Raw genomic sequence first — 23,087 nt, forward strand, 5'->3', positions numbered from 1 at the left:
GACACAAATCAGGCCTTTACCATTTTTTAACTTAAAATAGATCTACTATGGCAATAGGTAAAGGATAATCACTTTTTCATTGTGTAAATGTGTGAATTGTGTAAGTGAAGTTTTGTCTCATGATATACCCCATAATTTGAGAGGGTCTGTCCTGGAATAGGTTATATTTAAAAGTTCCTTTAAGTGAATGGATTTGGTCAGGTTAATGTGCTTGAGAACTTGGGAACCGAGTGGATTGCCAAAAACATATTTTGGTGAAAACAACATAAGGATAGGAGACTTTAATTTTAGCTCCATTTCTTTATTGCTAAATATGAGATGTCAGTAGATAACATAACCTTTCTATGGCCTCAATTTCTTCATTTGCAAAAGGAGGGCTTGCAGGTTAGATCACCTCTAACTGTAAAAACTTTATAATAGTGAAGTTGTTTTGTAAGTTTTTTTGTGCTTTTATGGAGAATAAATATAATTAATTTTCTATTTTTTTTTAATGCAGGTTAATGGTGCAATGTAAGAAACCTTTAAAAGTTTCTGATGAATTAGTACAGCGATATCAAATTAAAAATCAGTATCTTTCAGCAATAGTATCTGATGCAGAAAAAGAACCTAAAATTGATCCATATGCATTTGTTGAAGGAGATGAGGAATTTCTTTTTCCTGATAAGAAAGATAGACAAAATAATGAGAGAGAAGCTGGGAAAAAACAAAAGGTAAGAGAAATCAAAGTATATACCAAAGGGTCTCTGATGACTTGTAGCACTGCATATAGTACCATACCTTTCATTTTTTTTTTCTTTTAAAATAGAATAGATTCATCATTTTAACTTAGAAAAACATTTTTTAAAATAGCTTAGTCAGGCACCTATTTTAAATTATAGCTGATTTATGTCATGAAAAGATCTTTTTTGTTTGCTATAAAAGTTTTTGGATTGGAGAAAAAGAACATTAACTTACTGAAATGAAGACATTTAGGTTCAGGGGTCCTCAAACTTTTTAAAGTGGGGGCCAGATCACGGTCCCTCAGAGAGCTGGAGGGCCGGACTATATGAACTACTAATTCCTACTGTAACACCTCGGCTGCGCTCACTGCCCAAAAAACCTGGCGGGCCAGATCAGACTCCTCTGCGGGCCGCATGTGGCCCGCGGGCCGTAGTTTGAAGACCCCTGAGGTAGATAAACTATTTTAATACCAAGTTAAAATATGCCATCAGTGAATTCATCAGTTTTCAAAAATACAATAGAATATATACCACTGAGTTTATAAAATACATATTTTTAAATATGTGAGCCAGGAACTTTTAGTGTCCCTAAAAGTAAAATGTTATATTAATAAAGTATAGGACATAGATATATTTATTTGGTTAAAAGGTTAAATATCAAATATTTGAGGATCTCTAAAGCACAAGCTAACTCTGCTATATATGTCTTTTGCCTTAAATACAAACTATGAAAATTATGAAAAGAATTCAGTTATATGTTTAATACAATAACATGTTTACTATGTTCTAGGTACTTGAAATTTTGTCTTTTTGTAAATATGAAAACAGTAGTGGCTGGGAAGGATGTAGATACTATACAAAAAAATATAGACTTTGTTACTTTATTTCTTTTTATTGAATTTATTAGGGTGACATTAGTTAATAATATAGGTTTTAGGGGTACAGTTCTATAATACATCATATGTTTATTGTATTGTGTGTTCACTCCACCCCAAGTTGTTTCCTTTTATCACCAGAACATGGGCTTTGGAGTTTGACAGTTCCCACAACTTATCAGCCATACTTACCTGGGTTATCTTTATAACTGTTTTTTTGTTTGTAAGATGGGCCTACTACTTACTTATCATATACCGGTAGGTTACTTGTGAGAATTAGTAATTATGTCTGCAGAATATCTAGCAGAATGCTTGAAACAGTGTTTTCTGATTTTGTTATTGGTAAATGATATACTTAAGCCTAATATGTAATATTGTTTGCAGGTAGAAGATGGGTCATCTAGTGTAACAGTGTTATCACATGAAGAAGATGCTATGTCATTATTTAGTCCTTCTATCAAGCAAGGTAAAACTTCTGTTTCAGAATCAAAATATTGCATTCCAGGATTGTTACTACAAACTACAGTTGACTCTTGAAGAGTGTGGGGTTTGGGGTGCTGATACTCTGATTCCACATAGTCAAAAATCCTCATATAACTTGACTTCTCAAAAATTTAACTAGTAATAGCCAACTATTGACATGTTACAAAATATATGTTAACAAATTGTGTATGTAAAGGTATTGATTACATACACAATTTGTTAACATATATTTTGTAACATGTATTTTATAATATACTAGAGGCCTGGTGCACAAATTCGTGCACAGGTGTAGGGTCCATCAGCCTGGGTGGTGATCGGGGCCAACCGAGGCCCATCTCACCTAGTCCTGATCAGGGCTGATCGAGCCAGCTGCCCAGGCAGATGGACTGTGGGAGGTTGGCTGTGGGAGCTTAGGCTTTTATGTATATAAACTAGAAGCCCGTTGCACGAAACTTGTGCACGGGGGTGTGTGTCCCTCAGCCCAGCCTGTATCCTCTTCAATCTGGCACCCCTTGAGGAATGTCCGACTGTCTCATAATCCAGGACTGCTGGCACCCGACTGTTCGCCTGCCTGCCTTCCTGATTGCCCCTAACTGCTTCTGCCTGCCAGCCTGATCACCCCCTAATCACTTTCCTGCCAGCCTGATTAATGCCTAACTGCTCCCCTGCCAGCCTGATTGCCCCTACAACTGCCCTCCCCTGCAGGCCTGGTCACCCCTAACTGCCCTCCCTTGCAGGCCTGGTCCCTCCAAACTGCCCTCCCCTGCTGGCCTGATCGCCCCAACTGCCCTCCCCTGCTGGCCATCTTGTGGCGGCCATCTTGTGTCCACATGGGGGCAGCCATCTTGTGTGTTGGAATGATGGTCAGTTTGCATATTACTCTTTTATTAGATGGGATAGAGGCCTGGTGCACGGTGGGGGCCAGCTGAAGGGTGTCCCAGATCAGGGTGTGAGTTCTCTTGGGGCATGGGGTGGCCTGGGTGAGGGGCCTGTGGTGGTTTGTAGGCCCACTGGCAAATCATTCGGAGGCTCTGGTATCTGGGATATACTTATCTTATATAATTGAGACTTTGTAGGCTTGAGTGGAGGCCAGGGGAGGCCAGAGTGGGCAGGAAGCTTGGCTTCCTCCATTACCAGGGAAACCCAAACCTCCTGCTCGTTCTGTTCTGTGGCCACAGCCAGCTTTGTTGGGTTAATTTGCATACTTCTGATTGGCTGATGAGCGTGGTTTGTGGGCGTAGCAGAGGTACAGTCACTTTGCATGTTTCTCTTTTATTAGTGTAGATTCTTACAATATAGTAAGCAAAAGAAAAGAAAATGTAATTAAGAAAAACATAAGGAAGAGGAAACACATTTACAGTATTATACTGTATTTATATGGTCTGTCAGTATTGGCATTCATACTGTCCTACACAATATGAAACACTAGATAGTATGCATATTACTAGCACTAGACATCAAAAATGAAAAGATAGCCGAGACCGGTTTGGCTCAATGGATAGAGTGTCGGCTTGGGGACTGGGGGGTCCCGGGTTCGATTCCGGTCAAGGGCATGTACTTTGGTTGCGGGCATATCCCCAGTAGGGGGTGTGCAAGAGGCAGCTGATTGATGACTCTCTCGCATCGATGTTTCTGACTCTATCTCTCTCTCTCTCTCTCCCTCCCTCTCTGTAAAAAATCAATAAAATATATATTTTTTTAAAAATGAAAAGATAATGTGAAAAAAATTGATATTTATTTATAGCTATAATGATTTATTCATTAGTAATGAAAAGGCAGCAATATGATTCCTTTATGGTAAGCTTAGTATAATCGACATATTTACTGAAAAAAGTCTGCTTTTAAGTGGACTGGCTCAGTTCATACCCGTGTTGTTCAAGAGTCAACTCTAATATGAAATTGTTAGACTTCTACTATTCTTTTTTGCAAAATTTTTAGAAAGGGATGGATTCCTATGATATGGGATATCTTAAAATGATGGATCGTTGTTTATATTGCACAGGGAGAAGCAAGTTCTGATGAGAGAAATTATGTTTAAACTTCTTTCCTTTTTTACAAATAAAAATAGGTTTTTGTTTGTTTTTTTAAATATATTTTATTGTTTTTTTACAGAGAGGAAGGGAGAGAGATAGTTAGAAACATTGATGAGAGAGTCATCAATCAGCTGCCTCTTGCACACCCCCTACTGGGGATGTGCCCGCAACCAAGTTATATGTCCTTGACCGGAATTGAACCCGGGACCCTTCAGTCCGCAGGCCAACATTCTATCCACTGAGCCAAACCGGTTTTGGCATAAAAATAGTTTTTACCTGTAAAATAAGATTGGATGAGATCATTGCCTAAGGTCCCTCTTAAATCTAAAAGCTCAATTAATAAGTCAGGCTTTGTGTGACCAAAAATAGAAATAAGAAATATCTGTACTGAAATAAGGAAGAGATGATCTTTCAGGGGAAAAAATTAGTGGTTGATGGTAGGTAGCGGAATGAAATTTGGGTTCTTTGGCCTGTTTACCTATTCTGGGATATAAGGAATGTGTTATTTCCTTTTTATGCCTATGGTATGGCTTTCTCAAAATGTGGACCATATACTACAGTTTGGAGCATCCTTTAAAGTAAAGATTGGAAATCTTGGTTTTTAAAAACCTAGATAATTTTTACATACTCTAATCTTTCGGGAACTATTGATCTAGTGATTCTTTATAATTGACATGCAGGAATACACAGAAAATGACTTTAATTTTTCTGAAAACTAGGGCTTTTCAAGCCATTTGACATCCTAAGGATGTTTTGGAAGGTTATACACCAAACTGCAAATTGTTTTTTTTCTTGTGTGAGAATATAAGAGAAGTTTAACAACTATTTGTATTTGCAGTTCTTTTTTTTTTTTTTTAATATATATTTTATTGATTTTGTACAGAGAGAAAGGGAGAGAGATAGAGAGTTAGAAACATCGATGAGAGAGAGTCATCTATCAGCTGCCTCTTGCACACCCCCTACTGGGGATATGCCCGCAACCAAGGTACATGCCCTTGACTGGAATCGAACCCGGGACCCTTCAGTCCCCAAGCCGACGCTCTATCCATTGAACCAAACCGGTTTCGGCTGCAGTTCTTTTTAAGTAGTATATTTTCCCCCTCTAAAACTGGAAAAAAAGGGGGAATAAAATTCTAGAACTGAAATGAAGGTTACCTAAGAGGTAATATTTATTTAGTATTTAAATGCCTGGCACTGGGCAAAGTGCTTTCCCTACAATCTCTCACATTTAATTTCTGCAGTTGCTGAGGCACAGAGAGGTTAATTCGGTTGCCCAGGGTAATACTCTTATTGTAGGAGTTGGAATTCTGAGTAACAGTCTGTCTGACTTGAGCTAGAGCATTTAATCTTTGTACTCTGCTTCCTTTACATTCAGGAGGATAGAAAAATAAAATTGCATGTGTGTTTAATTCTATTCTAATAGAATTGTTTACATTTTTATGTGAAAAAAATTATAGATTTTAAACAAATCACAAATACAATCATCTTATTGTATCATACCCTTATAAATGTAAAATACTATTATAATATATCTAGCTTAAATAGGTAGAAAAATACTTATTTGGTCAGTAGTATAATTTATTTATTTACTTTCTTGATTGACAAATGTAGATGCTCTACGTCCTACTAGTCATACTCGTCCTCCTTCAACCAGTTTAATTTATGACTCAGACCTGGCTGTCTCATATACTGACCTCGATAATCTCTTCAATTCTGATGAAGATGAACTAACAGTGAGTATCGTGTTAATGATTAAGGTTATAAGTTTTTCCCCTTGATTTTATTTAAAAATTTTTTCAGAAGTGATATGTGATTGAATACTGTTTTAGCCCTTGAACGATAGGGAATACTTTATAATAAAATTTCATTAATTGGTTGTGTTTCTTTAGCTTCATGTTTGTGCTGTGTTGACATAGTGTCTGTTATGTACACACATTGTTTCTTTGTTTTGAATATTTGAAGGACTTGTATGATTAAACTTTATTTGAGCTCTGCCATATGTTCTTTTCCCACAGTTCTTAGGAAATAGTATTATTTCCTTACCTTGGACCCTCTAGTTCAGAAATGACCCCAGAATTGACTTGTTTACAGAAGAAGTGATTAACATTAAAATTACATGCCTTGCCAATTTATTAAGGAATACTACTTCTTTAGAATTTGTTTGACAAAAATAGTCATTATTATAAGACAGCTAAATACTATAATAAAGAGGAAGAAAAAGTAACATTTAATCTTTAACACCCATTTGCAGAGAAAGGTGAAGATAAAGGAATTAAAGCTTAAAATGAGATTCCCTAGAATGTCAAGTCTCTGGCAAATTAATGAATTGGGTGCTGCATTATCATAAAAGGGAATTCCTTTTTCATCTGCATAAAGGTAGCTTGGAAACTTATATAGTACATTTGGTTTTTCTTGTCCTATATAATATATACTTTTAATCCTCTCTCCTCATATACATACACACACATATCTGCACATTTGGTGTATTCAATTAAGTGACATAAGCCAGATTTAGCTATATATAAACTTTTATTTTATATCCCATCATATAGTAAATGTAGGATACCATTTACTGGGTAAATATATCCCTAAACTTTTGATACTTTTATACTTTCTGCTACTATTCATGTATCAGCTGTGGCTCTTTTGAGGTAAAAAGGTTGTAATCAGATATTAGTTTATGTGTTTTTGACAAAGTGGCTAACAGGAACCAAGTTATCAGCTCTAAAAAAATTGACAGATTAGAGATACTGAAACTTGGTTTGCTTTATATTATATAAAATGTATTAAAATTTATTTTTAGTTAGGGATCCTTTTGCTTTGTTATATGATATCTTCTGAAATTTGTGCTTAGTTTACCTGTTGTAGCATTTTTACTGGTACAAGGTTAAGGAGATTATTAAGGTAAAAGTGTAAACAAGAAATCAGAAGGAATATTGATTATGTAGGAAACTAATGTCTTTAAGATGCTTTCTATCTTTTACTAAGAAGTAAATCTGATATTAATTATAACCCTTCTTATTTCAGGTTTTATTTTAATAGGTTTTAAGTTAGAGTTATTTTTGCTTCTAAGTGTTTTGAAAGTATGGGTTATTTTCTTTGAAGGAACTTTTTCCTCTGTTAATTTGGAAGTTTATGAAATCAATAGAGAAACTAATCTGAGTTTATTGATTGCCTAAAATGTGTTTTATGTTTTTAAATCATAGCTAGTATGTATCTGGTTCTAGCACAACTTCAAAATATGATTTTCATGAATGGACTCTTCTTTCAAGTCATATCTGAATGATTACTATCTTGAGATCCCATTGTATATAAAACCTGAAATAAATATAAATATGTAGGTGTTTTGTTTTTGTTTCCAATAGCCTGGATCTAAAAAACTGGCAAATGGATCAGATGATAAATCCAACTGCAAGGAATCAAAGACAGGAAATCTGGACCCGTTATCTTGCATAAGTAAGCTTCCCCATTCTGTGCTCCAGATAAATCTGCAAACTTTTAATGTCAACAAAATTCTCTACACCTTTGTTTTAAATAGATTAACCTCTTTAGAGTGTTATATTAAAATGTGTGTTTTATTAAATATAGGCACTGCAGATCTTCATAAAATGTATCCTACACCACCGTCATTGGAACAACATATAATGGGATTTTCCCCAATGAATATGAATAATAAAGAATATGGTAATATGGATACAACACCTGGAGGAACTGTTTTAGAAGGAAATAGTTGTAGTACAGGAGCACAGTTCAAAATTGAGGTTGATGAAGGATTCTGTAGCCCCAAACCTTCTGAAATTAAAGTAAGTATTTTATTTTTCTAGAAAAAATAATTTGCTTCTATATTTCCATATAGAATTAGTTTATAACTATATTCAAAATTCATTTCATACTGCCATTTGCAACAACATGAATTGGTCTTGAGGGTATTATGCTAAGCAAAATAATTCAGATGGAAAAAGACATACCATGTACTTCCCACTCGTGAAATATAAAACAAAAGGTAAAGTAACTAACAAAATAAATTCATAGATACAACAGGTTACCAGAGCAGAAGGGGTGCTGAGCGGGGAGGGCGAATTGGGTAAAGAGGTCAAATATATGGTAAAGGAAGGAAACTAGATTTTGGGCGGTGAACACAGTGCAGTATACAGATACTGAATTGCAATGTTGTACATGTGAAATGTATCTAATATTATTAACCAATATTCACTAAACTTAATTTAACAAATTTGATTCAGTTTTGTAGTTTACAAATTTGAAGACTGAATTGTGACACTATTAAATATGTATTTAAGATGGGGGTGGAGGAAGTGAGGGGATAAGAGATTAACCAAAGGACTTGTATGCATGTATATGAGCATAACCAATGGACACAGACAGTTAGGGTGGTGAAGGCATGTGCTGGGGAGTGGGAGCAGCTGGGGAAGAGGTCAATGGGGGAGGACAGAGACTCATGTAATACTTTAAACAATAAAGAATTTAAATTTAAAAAAAGAATATATTTAAGATGCTCCACCCTCATGGGCATGGCTCAGTGGTTGAGTGTCAACCTATGAACCAAGAGGTCTTGGTTGATTCCCACTCAGGGCACATGGCCAGGTGTGAGCATGATCCTCAGTGGTGGTGGTGCAAGAGGCAGCTGATCAATGATTCTCTCATCATTGATGTTTCCATGATGAAAACATCTCTCCCTTCCCTTCCTCTCTAAAATAAATAAAAACATAATTTTTAAAAAGAAAAGAATGTATTTAGGAAAAAAATAGAATTGCCTCCGCTTAGGTAGTTCAGTTGATTTGAGTGTTGTTTTAATATGCCAGTGTTGTGAGTTCAATTCCCAATCAGGTCACATACAAGATGAATCATTGAATGCATAAATGAATGGAACAACAAATCTTCTTACCTCCCTTCTCCCCCTATCCTTTCTCTCTTTTAAAAAAAATAAAAATAAATAAAAATAAATTATATTTACATTTTATTATTTTGTTTCAAGAAAGGAAAAAAATGGCTAGAATCAGTTTGCTTTTCCCCCCATGGAAGATAAGGTTCTGAATGTTATGGTCTTTATATTGTAGGATTTTTCTTATGTCTACAAGCCTGAAAATTGTCAAGTTCTAGTGGGATGTTCCATGTTTGCACCTTTAAAAACTCTACCAAGCCAATGCCTGCCTCCTATTAAATTGCCAGAAGAGTGTATTTACCGTCAGAGTTGGACTGTTGGAAAACTGGAATTGCTTCCTTCAGGGCCTGCAATGCCGTTCATCAAAGACAGGTATGGTTTAGATTTATGTTATTGGTACAGTATATGAATATTTATTTAGCTTTAATGTTTTTTAATTATGCTGGTTCCTGGAAAAAATATACTGGTTTTTGAAAATTCTAAAAGTTATTTTCTGATTAATAAATTATAATGGTACTAGAGGCCTGGTGCACAAATTCGTGCACCAGTGGGGTCCCTCAGCCTTGCCCTTGAGATAGGGCCAAAAGTGGCTCTCCAACATCCCCTGCGGGGTCCTGCATTGTGAGAGGGCGCAGGCCAGGCCGAGGGACCCCACCAGTGCACAATGAGGGATAGGGAGGGACACGGGAGGCTGGCCAGCTGAGGAGGGACTATGGGAGGGCTCCTGGGTGTGTCCAGCTCATCTTGCTCAGTCCCAATCAGGCAGACTCCAGCAGCAACCTAACCTACTGGTCAGAGTGCCTATCCCCTGGTGGTCAGTGCATGTCATAGCAAGCAGTTGAATGGCCTTAGCATATCATTAGCATAGTACTCTTTGGTTGATTGAACAGATGACCAAACACTTAGCATATTAGGCCTTTATTATATTGTAAGGATTAGCTGGACATGGATAAACTATTAGAAAACTTAAAACTGTTGTGCTTTGATTCTTTGTCTTAAAAGCTTTTTTTTTTTTTTTTTCTTTTTTTTTTCTTTTTTTTCTTTTTTTTCCTATTTTGGTCTAAAATTATAAATGACTCCTATGTGTACATTTGTCATATTTCACACAGTTTTCTAATTTAAAGAATGTGAAATTGAGTTATCTTATATTTGGTATTATCTTAAAATTGCTGTAGACCCTTTCTACAGACATCTCTAAAATTAGGATTTTATTTTACAATCAGTGGCATCTGAGAATTCATGAAATATGGATATTTGTAGTATAAGAAATATATAGGTGTCAAAAAGGTGCATACAGATTTTATTTATAATTTTGGAATTGGTTGGTTGGTCCTCAGCCCACAATAATCTCCTAGAGTGAATATATTAACGAGAAATACATTTTTTTAAAAATATATATTTTATTGATTTTTTACAGAGAGGAGGAGAGAGGGATAGAGAGCTAGAAACGTCGATGAGAGAGACACATCGACCAGCTGCCTCTTGCACACCCCCTACTGGATATGTGCCCGCAACCAATGTACATGCCCTTGACCGGAATCCAACCTGGGACCTTTCAGTCCGCAGACCGACGCTCTACCACTGAGCCAAACCTGTTTTGGCCAGAAATACATTTTAATTGTACTTGAAATTTTAGCACTAATTGTATTTTTATAATTTTCACTGTTACTGAAAAACATTTGGGATATTTTTAGTTTTCACATTACTAATATGTTCCTTTATGTTTGATTTTCATCTACCCTGGTGATGCTAGTGACGGAAGTACAGTGGATCAAGAATATGGCCCTGCTTATACACCTCAAACTCATACTTCTTTTGGAATGCCTCCTAGCAGCGCACCTCCTAGCAACAGTGGAGCAGGAATTCTTCCTTCTCCATCTACCCCTAGGTTTCCAACTCCAAGGACTCCCAGGACTCCCAGGACTCCTCGTGGAGCTGGTGGACCTGCTAGTGCCCAAGGTTCAGTCAAATATGAAAATTCAGACTTGTATTCACCAGCTTCCACCCCATCCACATGCAGACCCCTTAATTCTGTTGAACCTGCAACTGTTCCTTCCATCCCAGAGGCACACAGTCTTTATGTAAACCTCATTCTTTCAGAATCAGTTATGAATTTGTTTAGAGACTGTAACTTTGATAGTTGCTGTATCTGTGTCTGCAACATGAATATCAAGGGTGCCGATGTTGGAGTTTACATTCCAGATCCAACGCAGGAAGCACAGTATAGGTGTACCTGTGGCTTCAGTGCTGTTATGAACAGAAAATTTGGAAACAATTCAGGATTATTTCTTGAAGATGAACTAGATATCATAGGACGCAACACTGAATGTGGCAAAGAAGCAGAAAAACGTTTTGAAGCTCTCAGGACTACTGAACATGTTAATGGAGGACTAAAGGAATCTGAAAAATTGCCTGATGAGTTGATATTATTGTTACAAGATCAGTGCACTAATTTATTTTCACCCTTTGGAGCAACAGACAAAGATCCTTTTCCTAAAATTGGTGTAGTTAGCAATTGGGTACGTGTTGAAGAGCGGGACTATTGCAATGATTGCTACCTTGCATTAGAACATGGGCGTCAGTTCATGGATAACATGTCAGGAGGAAAAGTTGATGAAGTGCTTGTGAAAAGTTCATGCTTACACCCCTGGTCCAAAAGAAATGGTGAGTATGCTAACTGAACAATTTTTGTTTGTTTTCCGTTGGATGTATGACTTGGCTTTTCTTTCTTAAGAGAAAGTATTAAAGGCATTTTCTAAGTAGCCAACAGAGACACTTAAATTTGGACTTAAAACTCCTTTAAGAATGACATTTTCAAAGGAAAAATCTCCTAGCAGTTTAGTTTAATTTCAAAATAAAAGTAGGGTTATTGTAAATCTGTAATTATGTATTTATGTAGATGTATAAAAGGTACTTTACACATGTTAGTTAGCAGAAAGTTGCTAGATGTCTGCATTATTTAATATTACTCATTACTTATTGAGCATCTAGTATGTGCTCAGCCTGTTTTATAAAGTAGTGTTGAACAAACATATCTTCTAACTTTTTTGAGCCTATAATTTAGTGAAGAATACAAAAATAGAAAAATAAGTAATTATATAATATCATAGTGACAAGTGCTTTGAAGAAAAAGCTGGTAGAGGAGTGGAAAAAGACAAGAGTGTGACATTTATTATTTTTTTATCCTCAGCGGAGGATATGATTTTTTTATGTGAGAGAGGAAAAGATAGAGAGAGAGAAAAAAAAAAAAATCAAAGGGAGAGAGAAACATCAACCCGTTGCCTCCTGTACACACCCCAACTGAGGATGGAACCCACAACTGCTTGCCTGCCTGCCTTCCTGATTGCCCCTAACCACTTCTGCCTGCTAACCTGATTACCCCCTAATCACTCCCCTCACAGCCTGATTGATGCCTAACTGCTCCCCTGCCGGCCTGATCACCCCTAACTGCCTTCTCCTGCAGGCCTGGAACCCCCCCCCCCAAAAAAAAAAAAAAACTGCTCTCCCCTGTAGGCCTGGGTTCCCCCCAACTGCCCTTCCCTGCAGGCCCGGTCACCCCCAATTTCCCTCCTCTGCCGGCCTGGTCATCCCTAACTGCCCTCCCCTGCAGACTTGATCACCCCCAACTGCCCTCCTTTGCAGGCCTGGTCCCTCCCAACTGCCCTCCCCTGCTGACCATCTTGTGTCCACATGGGGGCAACCATCTTTGACCACAAGGGGGCAGCCATCTAGTGTGTTGGAGTGATGTTCAATTTGCATATTACTCTCTTATTAGATAGGATTTTGAGTAGAAAACTAACATGATCCTTTTTGTGTTTGCTATTGTGTTGTGGATGGTGAAGACGAGAGTTGTTAGGTATAGAAATGCAGCAGTTCTTTTGTATATTGATTTTGTACCTTGCACTTTTACTTATTTCTAATGTGGTTTTTTTTTTTTTTTTTTTTTTTTGTGTGTGTGTGTGTGTGTGTGTGCGCGCGCGCACGCGCGTGCGTGCGTGTATGTGTGTGTGTGTGTGTGTGTATGTAGTCTTTAGCGTTTTCTATGTATAAAATTATGTCAAGCAGAATTCTTACTTACTTTTTTTAATGGTTATAGATGTGAGTATGCAGTGCTCACAGGATATACTTCGAATGCTCCTATCTCTTCACCCTGTTCTTCAGGATGCTATTCAGAAAAAAAGGACAGTAAGGCCTTGGGGGGTTCAAGGTCCTCTCACTTGGCAACAATTTCATAAGATGGCTGGCCGAGGCTCTTATGGTAAGTAATTTATAGTATGTATATGGACTACTTTTATTTCAGTTCTCAGTTTCTATGCCCAATTAGAATAAGCACAGTTGTTTCCCTTAAATATTTTTGTGGCATATGTTTGACGTAAGGCAGTGTGGGTCAATCTTAGCCTTTCTTACTTTGAACATTTACAGCATTCAGTGTACTGGTACATCAGAAATAACAGTTTCACTTAGATCTGTTTTTACTTGAGACTTACCAGTACAATTTTATATGTAGAAAGAATCATTGCCAAATTTTTAAAAAAGATTGAGCATCACTTTTGTTGTAAACCTTCATTTTATAAAATTGAATTGAAAAAATGGGTAAAAAGGAGCAAGTAATTAATATTAGTGATAAAGGTTCTCAAGGTCTCATTTAAAAAAAAAAAGACAAATTTCCTAGCTGTGATAAGAGTAGCAAATGAACACTCCCAATATGGTACGTGCACTGTAGATTTCTGGTTAACTATAATAAAAAAGAACATTAAAAATTGTTTGAATTGCTGAAGCCGGTTTGGCTCAGTGGTAGAGTGTCAGTCTGTGGACTGAAAGGTCCCAGGTTCGATTCCGGTCAAGGGCATGTACATTGTTTGTGGGCACATCCCTGGTAGGGGGTGTGCAAGAGGCAGCTGGTCAGTGTTTCTCATCGAGGTTTCTAGCTCTCTATCTATTTCCCTTCCTCTGTGTAAAAAATCAATAAAAATACAATATATATATATTTTTTTAATTGTTTGAATTGCCCTAGCTAGTTTGGCTCAGTGGATAAACTATTGGCTGTGGACTGAAGGTTCTCAGGTTCGATTTCAGTCAAGGGTACATGATCTGGTTGCAGGCTCAATCCCCAGTAGGGGACATGCAGGATACAGCTGATCCAATTTCTCTCTTATCATTGATGTTCTATCTATCTCTCCCTCTCCTTTCTTCTGAAATAAATAAAAATATATTTTAAAAAAATTTGTTTGAAGTATTGGTTGAAGGTTGGCTCTAAATAATGGGATATAATTGGAGCTTTTAAAATATGTCTGGAATGATAGTTCTTAACATTGAAATCTCTGACTTTTGTGCATGGTTTTAGAATGCATTATATATATATGCAAAAATAGTTTATTTTCTCATATTTTTTTCTTCTTTTGTTAATGACTAAATAGTTTCAATCCCATACATAACTTTACATTCAGTGAAAAGTTGAGGTTAATTATATATTTTTACTTTTTTTTTTTCCTTATGTATTCTTATTGATTTCAGAGAGGAAGGGATAGGGAGCGAGAGAGAGAGAAACATCAGTGGTGAGCCCAGCTGGTGTGTGGCTCAGTGTTTGAGCTTCAACCTATGAAATAGGAGGTCATGGTTCAGTTCCCAGTCAGGGCACATGCCCGGGTTGTGGGCTCGATCCAGAGTGTGAGGTGTGCAGGAGGCAGTCAATCAATGATCTCTCTATTCATTGATATTTCTGTTTCTATCTCCCTCTCTCTTTCTCTGTGAAATCAATAGAAATATATTTTATAAAACATCACCAAAATAGTAGACACACACATAACACAATACCCAAGTTTTTACTGTACATACAGAGGTTTTTCTTGTTTTAACGGCTGCCTGTATTCTGTTCTTTCCACATGATATTATCTTGTGGAAAGATACTGCTTATGGACACACTAGAGGCCTGGTGCACAAAATTCATGCATGGGTAGGGTCCCTAGGACTGGCTGGCAATCGGGGCTTATCAGGACTTTTTGGCTTCTGGCCTTCCTTCATTCCATGCAAACCCCTGGTGGTCAGCACACATCATAGCAAGTGATTAAACTCCCGGTCGAACTTCTGAGGGGATACTTTGCATATATATATACACATATATACATATATATACATACATATACATACATACATATATATATATATATATATATATATATATATATATATATATATATATATATATATGAAGCTAATACACACACACACACACTAATATGCACACACACACTCATGTGCAAAGGTTCAGCCCCTGCTGCCACCATGGCTGCCTGGCTTCCTACCACCACAGATTTGTCCAGAAGGCCATCTGGAAGGGCATCCAGTTTAATTAGCATATTATACTTTTATTATTAAAGATGAATAGATGGTTCCCATCATTTTTTTTTAAATATATATTTTTATTGATTTCAGAGAGGAAAGGAGAGGGAGAGAGAGTTAGAAACATCAAAGATGAGAGAGAATCATTGATCAGCTGCTTCCTGTATGCCCCTCTCTGGGGATCCAGCCTGCAACCTGGGCATGTGCCCTTTCTGGGAATCAAACCATGACCTCCTGGTTCATAGGTCGACACTCAACCACTGAGCCATGCTGGCTTGGCAGTTTCCATCATTATTATTACAACTATTTTTCTAGAATTCAAACATGTCTGGCTTTTAAAGCATGTGTGTATATATTTTTTAAATATTGCAAAGTACTCTTTATAATACCAGTTTAAACTTCTGCCAGTAAAATGTCTGTTCCCCAAACCTTTACCAGTAGGGTGCTAAGTAGATGGGTGAAAATGGTTGTTTCATTATAGTTTAGAGGTAGAATAGTATAGACTGTGAGGGAAGATTTCCTGGTTTCTAATCCCACTTCTGCCACTTCTTGTATGTTAGGCTTTGATTAAAGAAAGTTGCTTAATTTTTCTATTCCTGCTTTTTCATCTCTAAAATTAGATTAATATTAGTATCAGCCTTGTATAGTTTTTGTGAAAGCTAAATGAGTTCATTAAAAATAAAGATCTTTGAGCAGTACCAAACACATAGTGTTATAATTGTTTGCTATTAATTATTTTAATTTGTCATGAGAATGAGCATCTTTTTATGTGCTGTGAACTTTGTTCATATACTGTATCCACTTTTCTATGAGGTTTCTGGTCATTTTCTTATGGGTTTATATGGTTCCCTTTTAAATGGTAAGGATAGTAACTCTTTTTTCATATACATTGCAAATCATTCTTCTAACTTGCTGCTAATCATTTTGCTTTATTGTGTTGTTTTTTTTAATACCAAAGTTTAAAATTTAATATAGTAAGATTAATTGATTTTTAAATGGATAGGTTTTATGTTATGCTTAGAAAGGCTTTTCCTAGTCCAGATTTAAAAATAAAACTCTCTTCCCATGTTTTCTTTTATACTTCTAAGTTTTTTTATTGAGATTAATTATTTTTTGCATTTAAATTAAGGTATAAGTCTTTTTTTTTTCTTTTTCATATGTTCTTTTTAAAGACCATTTTAGCAAATTCTTAACTGTGGAAAAGCCTCAATCACTGGCTTTAAGTATTTTAGTCTTTAATAAAGTATTTTTACTACTAATAATGACTTAGTACTTTCGACATTTCAATAAAAGACATACTACTTTAAAATGTTTTCTTCAAATATATTTTTCTTATTTAGGAACTGATGAATCTCCAGAACCACTGCCAATCCCCACGTTTTTGTTGAGTTATGATTATGATTTTCTGGTGCTTTCTCCATTTGCTCTTCCTTACTGGGAGAGACTTATGCTGGAACCCTATGGATCTCAAAGAGATATAGCTTATGTTGTACTATGTCCAGAAAATGAAGCTTTGTTAAATGGAGCCAAAAGTTTTTTTAGGGATCTTACTGCAATATATGAGGTAGGTGTTTTAAAAAATGTGGCATTTTTAAACTGCTTTATTATTTGTATGTTTAGACATAAATTATACTGGGCAGTTCAGTTGATTGGGACAGAATAGTAATGATGTCAAGTTCTTTGATGTCGTTTATTTCTCATACTAGCCAGTTACATTCTTACAGGATTTGACCTACACCCTTAGTTAGATGTGTGTGCCATGGGTAATAGTGGAAATTGCCTTATTGGGGGGGAAATTGAGAGTATATATGGTCTCATTTAAGAAAATATTTTTTGCCCTAGCTAGTTCACTGGATAGAGCGTCAGCCCAAGGACTAAAGGGTCCTGGTTTTGATTCTGGTCAAGGGCATATACCTCGGTTGCAGGCTTTATCCCTAGCCCTGGTCGGGGCATGTGCAGGAGGGAACCAGTTGATGTATCTTTCTCTCACATTGATGGTTCTCTCTCTTTACCTCTCCCTTTCCCTTCTACTCTCTAAAAATCAACAAAAAAAGAGAGAGAGAATATTTTTCTAAAGCAAAGGGCAGCATTGTTGAATAGCCAAGGAAAATTACACTTACAAAAATTCTAGTCTTAATTCTCTAGGATCTCAGGTGCTAACACTAAGCCTCACTTTCCTCATACATAAAATAAAGTTATGCTAGATCTTTGTAAGATCTATTTCATTTCTGAAATTCTTGACTAATTTTTTAAGTTATAAGTCTAATATTATGTCCTTTACTGAATGCAATGATTGCAAATTTAAAATGCTGTGGAACATAAAGTCTTAAATTCATTACACCTTCCTTTTCCCATAAATGCTTGGAAATCCAGTTTTAAAATTTTTTTTTTTATAATTGTTTGTTTGTGCTGGCTTAACTTCTTATAAAAGTTCCACTTAATTATAAGATATGTTGTGTGTTTTGTAGAAATAAGTATTTCCCAAAGAGTGTTGTATAGAACACTAGTCCTGCAAAATCTTCCCAGAGGAAAGCTCCACAATTATATAGGTTTGAGAAGACATTGTGTATTATATTACCATATAAAGACTCACTATTCATATTAGATTTTTTTGAGCCATTGAAAGGCTTATAGTAAGGAAATCCTATCTAGATTTCCTTTTTTTAAAAAATATATTTTTATTGATTTCAGAGAGGAAGGGAGAAGGAAAGAGAAATAGAAACATGAATGATGAGAGAGAATCATTGATCAGCTGCTTCCTGCATGCCCCCTACTCAGGATTAAGTCCATAACCCGGTCATGTGCCCTTGACCAGTATCAAACCCAGGACCCTTCAGACTGCAGGTGGACGCTCTATCCACTGAGCAAAATCAGCTAGGGCTAAATTTTCTTAGTCAAGTATGGCAAACTTACTTGATAGTAGGCTTCTTACAACAGACATCAGTAGCCCACAGAATTGGAGGGAGAGCTGGCAAATTCATAGTGTAGTTGTATAAGTCTTTTTTTTTTTTAAAGACCATTTTAGCAAATTCTTAACTGTGGAAAATAATAATTTTTATTTTGCTTTTGCTTAATTTAAGGATATATGTATTTATGTAGATGAATTGGGATAGATTCACAGCTTAAAATGACTACATTTTTATGCTCACTTATTTCTGTATTCACCTTTTCATTATTCAAGGCATAAAGTTATAGTGCCATTATTATTATCTAGTTGTTTAATTTCATTTGAGATGTTTTAATTTTAAAAGAAATTTAATGGATTTCTACTGTACAAAAGAAAAAGATCTATGGCACCATTTTACCCTTGATATTCTTATCCCAAATGTTAAGTATAAGGGATAGTTTATTTTAAATATCTGAAATGCTTTATTTTTTAATAGGTACTTAAATACTATGATAATTTCACTAATTCTGCTTTCTGTATGTATATTTGTAGTCCTGTCGATTAGGTCAACATAGACCTATTTCTCGACTGTTGGCAGATGGGATCATGAGAGTTGGATCTACTGCATCAAAGAAACTATCAGAAAAGTTGGTAGCAGAATGGTTTTCTCAGACAGCTGATGGTAACAATGAAGCATTTTCTAAACTCAAGCTTTATGCACAAGTCTGCAGATATGACCTAGGTATTGAATTTGAATTTATTATATAAGGCCAGTGTTAGAATGTATGGCCCAGTCCTCCAGCTGTTTTTGTAAATAAAATTTTATTGAAACACAACCATGCTCATTTATTTACATATTGCCTAGGCCTGCTTTTGTGCTACAAGATCAGATCTGAGTAGTTTTGACAGAGACTGACCCGTAAAGCCTAAAATAACTACCACCTGACCCTTTATAGAAAAAGTTTAATGAACCCTGTATTAGGGATCTTATCAGGTAGAAGGAAATTGTGGATTATAAGCAATTTTTTGTTGCTTCTGTAGGATCTGATGAATTTGTTTTTATTTAAGTTTATTAACATTAAGACTTTTTAACATTAAGATTCTTGATTTGTGCCAAAACCGGTTTGGCTCAATGGTAGAGCGTCGGTCTGCGGACTGAAAGGTCCCGGGTTCGATTCCGGTCAAGGGCATGTACGTTGGTTGCGGGCACATCCCAGGTAGGGGGTGTGCAAGAGGCAGCTGGTCGATGTTTCTCTCTCATCGACGTTTCTAGCTCTCTATCTCTCTCCCTTCCTCTCTGTAAAAAATCAATAAAGATATATTAAAAAAAAAATTCTTGATTTGTTTATGGTTTAGAGAGCAAATAACTTGTAATTTCCTCTACAACACAAAAAAACAGTTCTTTGTTGGAACTAAGAAAATGATAGCTGTTTAAGATGAAGGCTTGCTTCTTTTAACACTTTAATTAAATACCATGGGACTTAATTTAGACTTAATCCAAAGATTAAATAGATTTAACCAAAATATTGAATCTCATTAGATATTCCTATAATTTGAACCTCATGATAACATTTCTCCTTTTTATATCTAATTAGCTCCTAATGTAGTCAATATTCATTTAACTTGTGATTTAGGAACCCTTTGAATGGCTTAATAAAAATTTGCTAGATACTGTTATTTATATTTAATTATGCCTAGGAAATAGAACTTTATTATACTTTCATAGAATCCATTTCTTTATTTTATATGAAAATGCTGGTTTATCCTTTTCAATTCCATTTAAATTATGTTTCTTCAGTTTGTAGGAAAATAGAAAGCTATATATGCTACATTCTTAGCAAGCAACTTAGGAAGGGTAATTACCAAAAAAGCATCAATTAGATATTATTCACATAGTTTAATAAATAAAGAGCCAATCAGTGAAATAAAGAATTAAACACCCTACCTGTTTTTATTATCTTTAGGTCCTTATCTTGCTTCCCAGCCATTGGACAGCTCTCTACTTTCCCAGCCAAATTTAGTTGCCCCTACAAGTCAATCTTTGATTACTCCACCTCAGATGACAAATACTGGAAATGCTAATACTCCATCTGCCACCCTAGCATCTGCAGCGAGCAGCACTATGACAGTGACTTCAGGTGTTACCATGTCTTCTTCAGTTGCCACAGCTAATTCAACTTTGACCACAACTTCAACTTCATCTTCATCATCCTCCAACTTGAATAGTGGAGTATCAAATAAACTACCTTCGTTTCCACCCTTTGGCAGTTTGAACAGTAGTGCTACAGGATCCATGTCTACACAAGCGAGTACAGTTCAGAATGGCCAGCTAGGAGGGCAACAGTCATCAGCTCTACAAACCGCTGGGATTTCTGGAGAATCATCTTCTCTTCCCACTCAGCCACATCCTGATGTATCTGAAAGGTACTTTTAAATGCACTAATTTTGCAGAAATATAAATATATGATGCTTCTTTTTGTCTGAATAACACAGTAATTATGAATGAACATAAAGAGTTTTTTGGTCTTATCAGTGAAATTGTAGTTGTTATAATGTTCAGTATTTTACTTATAAAATTATAATGAAGACTCTTCATAACATCTTTTAAAAAATTAGCAGGCTTACCCGGCCGGTGTGGTTCAGTGGTTGAGTGTTGACCTATGAACCAGACCAAATGATTTCTCAGGACTTTTATGGCCTGCAGGCTGGCCATTCCCACCCCTGCTCTATAGATTTAAATAATTCTTTTCTAATGCAAGATCTCAACATAAAGATCTTCGTACACCATGAAATTGTATATATGTTGTTTATAGTTCTCTTTGGAGAGAAAGAGATGTCTTTCAATTTTAGAGAGGTTCTCTGAATAGGGGATGAGGTATTAAAAACTGCTTTTAATGCTTCCCCAAGAAAGGAATAGTACAACTTTTTTCCTAACTGTCATTTCTACCTTGAATTTTAGCACGATGGATCGGGATAAAGTGGGTATCCCCACAGATGGTGACTCACATGCAATCACTTATCCACCTGCAATTGTCGTTTATATAATTGATCCTTTTACATATGAAAATAAAGATGAGAGCACTAATTCTTCTAATGTATGGACTTTGGGGCTACTTCGATGCTTTCTGGAAATGGTCCAGACTCTTCCTCCTCATATTAAGAGTACTGTTTCTGTACAGGTAAGAATGATAAATGTTGCAGATAAAATTTATATAAAACCATTGGATGTTGATAGACATTGCAAAGATACTAGTCTTTGCCTAAATTGATTTTGTAAAAGCCAGATTCTATTATGTAGATTTTATTTTAAGTGATATTATACTAGAAATCTTAGTTTATAAAAGACAGACTTTGCAATTGTGTCATAATAATAATGGAAAATAAAAGGAAGCACAGTAATAATGGAAAATAAAGATTGCACAAAGTACATTGAATATTTCTCTTATGTTACTTTTTTTTTTTTTAATATATATTATTGATTTTTTTACAGAGAGGAAGGTAGAGGGATAGAGAGTTAGAAACATCGATGAGAGAGACACATCGATCAGCTGCCTCTTGCACACTCCCTTCTGGGGATGTGCCTGCAACCAAGGTACATGCCCTTGACCGGAATTGAACCCGGGACCTTTCAGTTCGCAGGCAGACGCTCTATTCACTGAGCCAAACCGGTTTAGGCTCTTATGTTACTTTTATAAACCAGTTTTTAAGTTCATAAACTTAAGTAAAAAATTAAAGTATGGATCTATATATGCTAGAATTCTAAATAAAGCAGGTTGCAAGTAAAACTAGAAAGAATTTAACCATATTAAGTTATTTACAGAAATTTGAATTATGTATAGGCTACAACAGGACCAGTCAATGGCAATATCAAAACTGATATGCAGAAAATTTTAAAGATTTTTACATAGCCCGTTGGTAAAGTTGGCTATTAAAATCCTATAAAATAATTTAGTTTATCATTTTGATTTGCTTTGTTTAAATTTTCTAGTAAAAAATTTAGAATTTCTACTTATAGTCCTTTTTATTCTCTTGTGACTTGTTCAAAGTTTAACATTTGTAATATTTGCCTATAATTTCTAGATTGTTCCTTGTCAGTACCTGTTGCAACCTGTGAAGCATGAAGATAGACAAATCTATACCCAGCATTTAAAATCCCTGGCTTTTTCGGCCTTTACCCAGTGCCGGAGACCCCTTCCTACATCAACCAATGTGAAAACATTGACTGGGTTTGGACCAGGTTTAGCCATGGAAAATGCTCTTAAAAGTCCTGATGTAAGTATGCTTTTTATGACCAGTTATTAAAAACTATACATTTTATGATTTTATGCAAAACCAAGTGCAGTTCTGTATAGCTCCCATTTTCCAATTATAATTGGGAAAAGATAATATCACATTTTCAGTAAAAATCTTTTTAATAAAAGATTTTTCTGTGATTGTATAGTACCATAGTACCTTAATTTTTTGTTTTACAGAGACCAGAGTGTATTCGACTTTATACACCTCCTTTTATTCTGGCTCCAGTGAAGGATAAACAGACAGAGCTAGGAGAAACATTTGGAGAAGCTGGACAGAAATATAATGTTCTTTTCATGGGGTACTGTTTATCACATGATCAAAGATGGATTCTTGCTTCTTGCACAGATCTATATGGAGAACTTTTAGAAACATGCATCATTAACATCGATGTTCCAAATAGGTACTTAAGTTTCTTTAAATATATCATTATATCATCCCATTTTTAAAAATTCATACACACTTTTACTTTTATACTTAATGAATAGAAAACTGTTTTGCAGGTCATGTACATATTAACTCTTGCCCTGCCAGTGGCTCAGTTGGTTAAGTGTTATC

The 23,087-nt window shown here is 35.8% G+C and overlaps 1 protein-coding gene across 2 annotated transcripts in view; it reads left to right on the forward strand.

The window, feature by feature from the left end:
- The window catches only part of MED13 (mediator complex subunit 13), a 91,887-nt gene that overhangs the window by 55,209 nt on the left and 13,591 nt on the right, over positions 1-23,087 (forward strand). For both annotated transcript variants that reach the window (XM_084861637.1, XM_084861638.1), the window contains exons 10-23: positions 497-710; positions 1,979-2,060; positions 5,722-5,843; positions 7,476-7,566; positions 7,699-7,913; positions 9,186-9,382; positions 10,764-11,674; positions 13,107-13,268; positions 16,690-16,913; positions 18,789-18,978; positions 20,201-20,660; positions 21,196-21,415; positions 22,317-22,508; positions 22,709-22,932. In XM_084861637.1, coding sequence (XP_084717763.1) covers positions 497-710; positions 1,979-2,060; positions 5,722-5,843; positions 7,476-7,566; positions 7,699-7,913; positions 9,186-9,382; positions 10,764-11,674; positions 13,107-13,268; positions 16,690-16,913; positions 18,789-18,978; positions 20,201-20,660; positions 21,196-21,415; positions 22,317-22,508; positions 22,709-22,932 — 3,504 coding nt within the window. The remainder of the gene's footprint in view (positions 1-496; positions 711-1,978; positions 2,061-5,721; positions 5,844-7,475; positions 7,567-7,698; positions 7,914-9,185; positions 9,383-10,763; positions 11,675-13,106; positions 13,269-16,689; positions 16,914-18,788; positions 18,979-20,200; positions 20,661-21,195; positions 21,416-22,316; positions 22,509-22,708; positions 22,933-23,087) is intronic.

This window comes from Pipistrellus hanaki (assembly GCF_964339955.1).
Source record: "Pipistrellus hanaki genome assembly, chromosome: 16".
Lineage (NCBI taxonomy): Eukaryota > Metazoa > Chordata > Mammalia > Chiroptera > Vespertilionidae > Pipistrellus > Pipistrellus hanaki.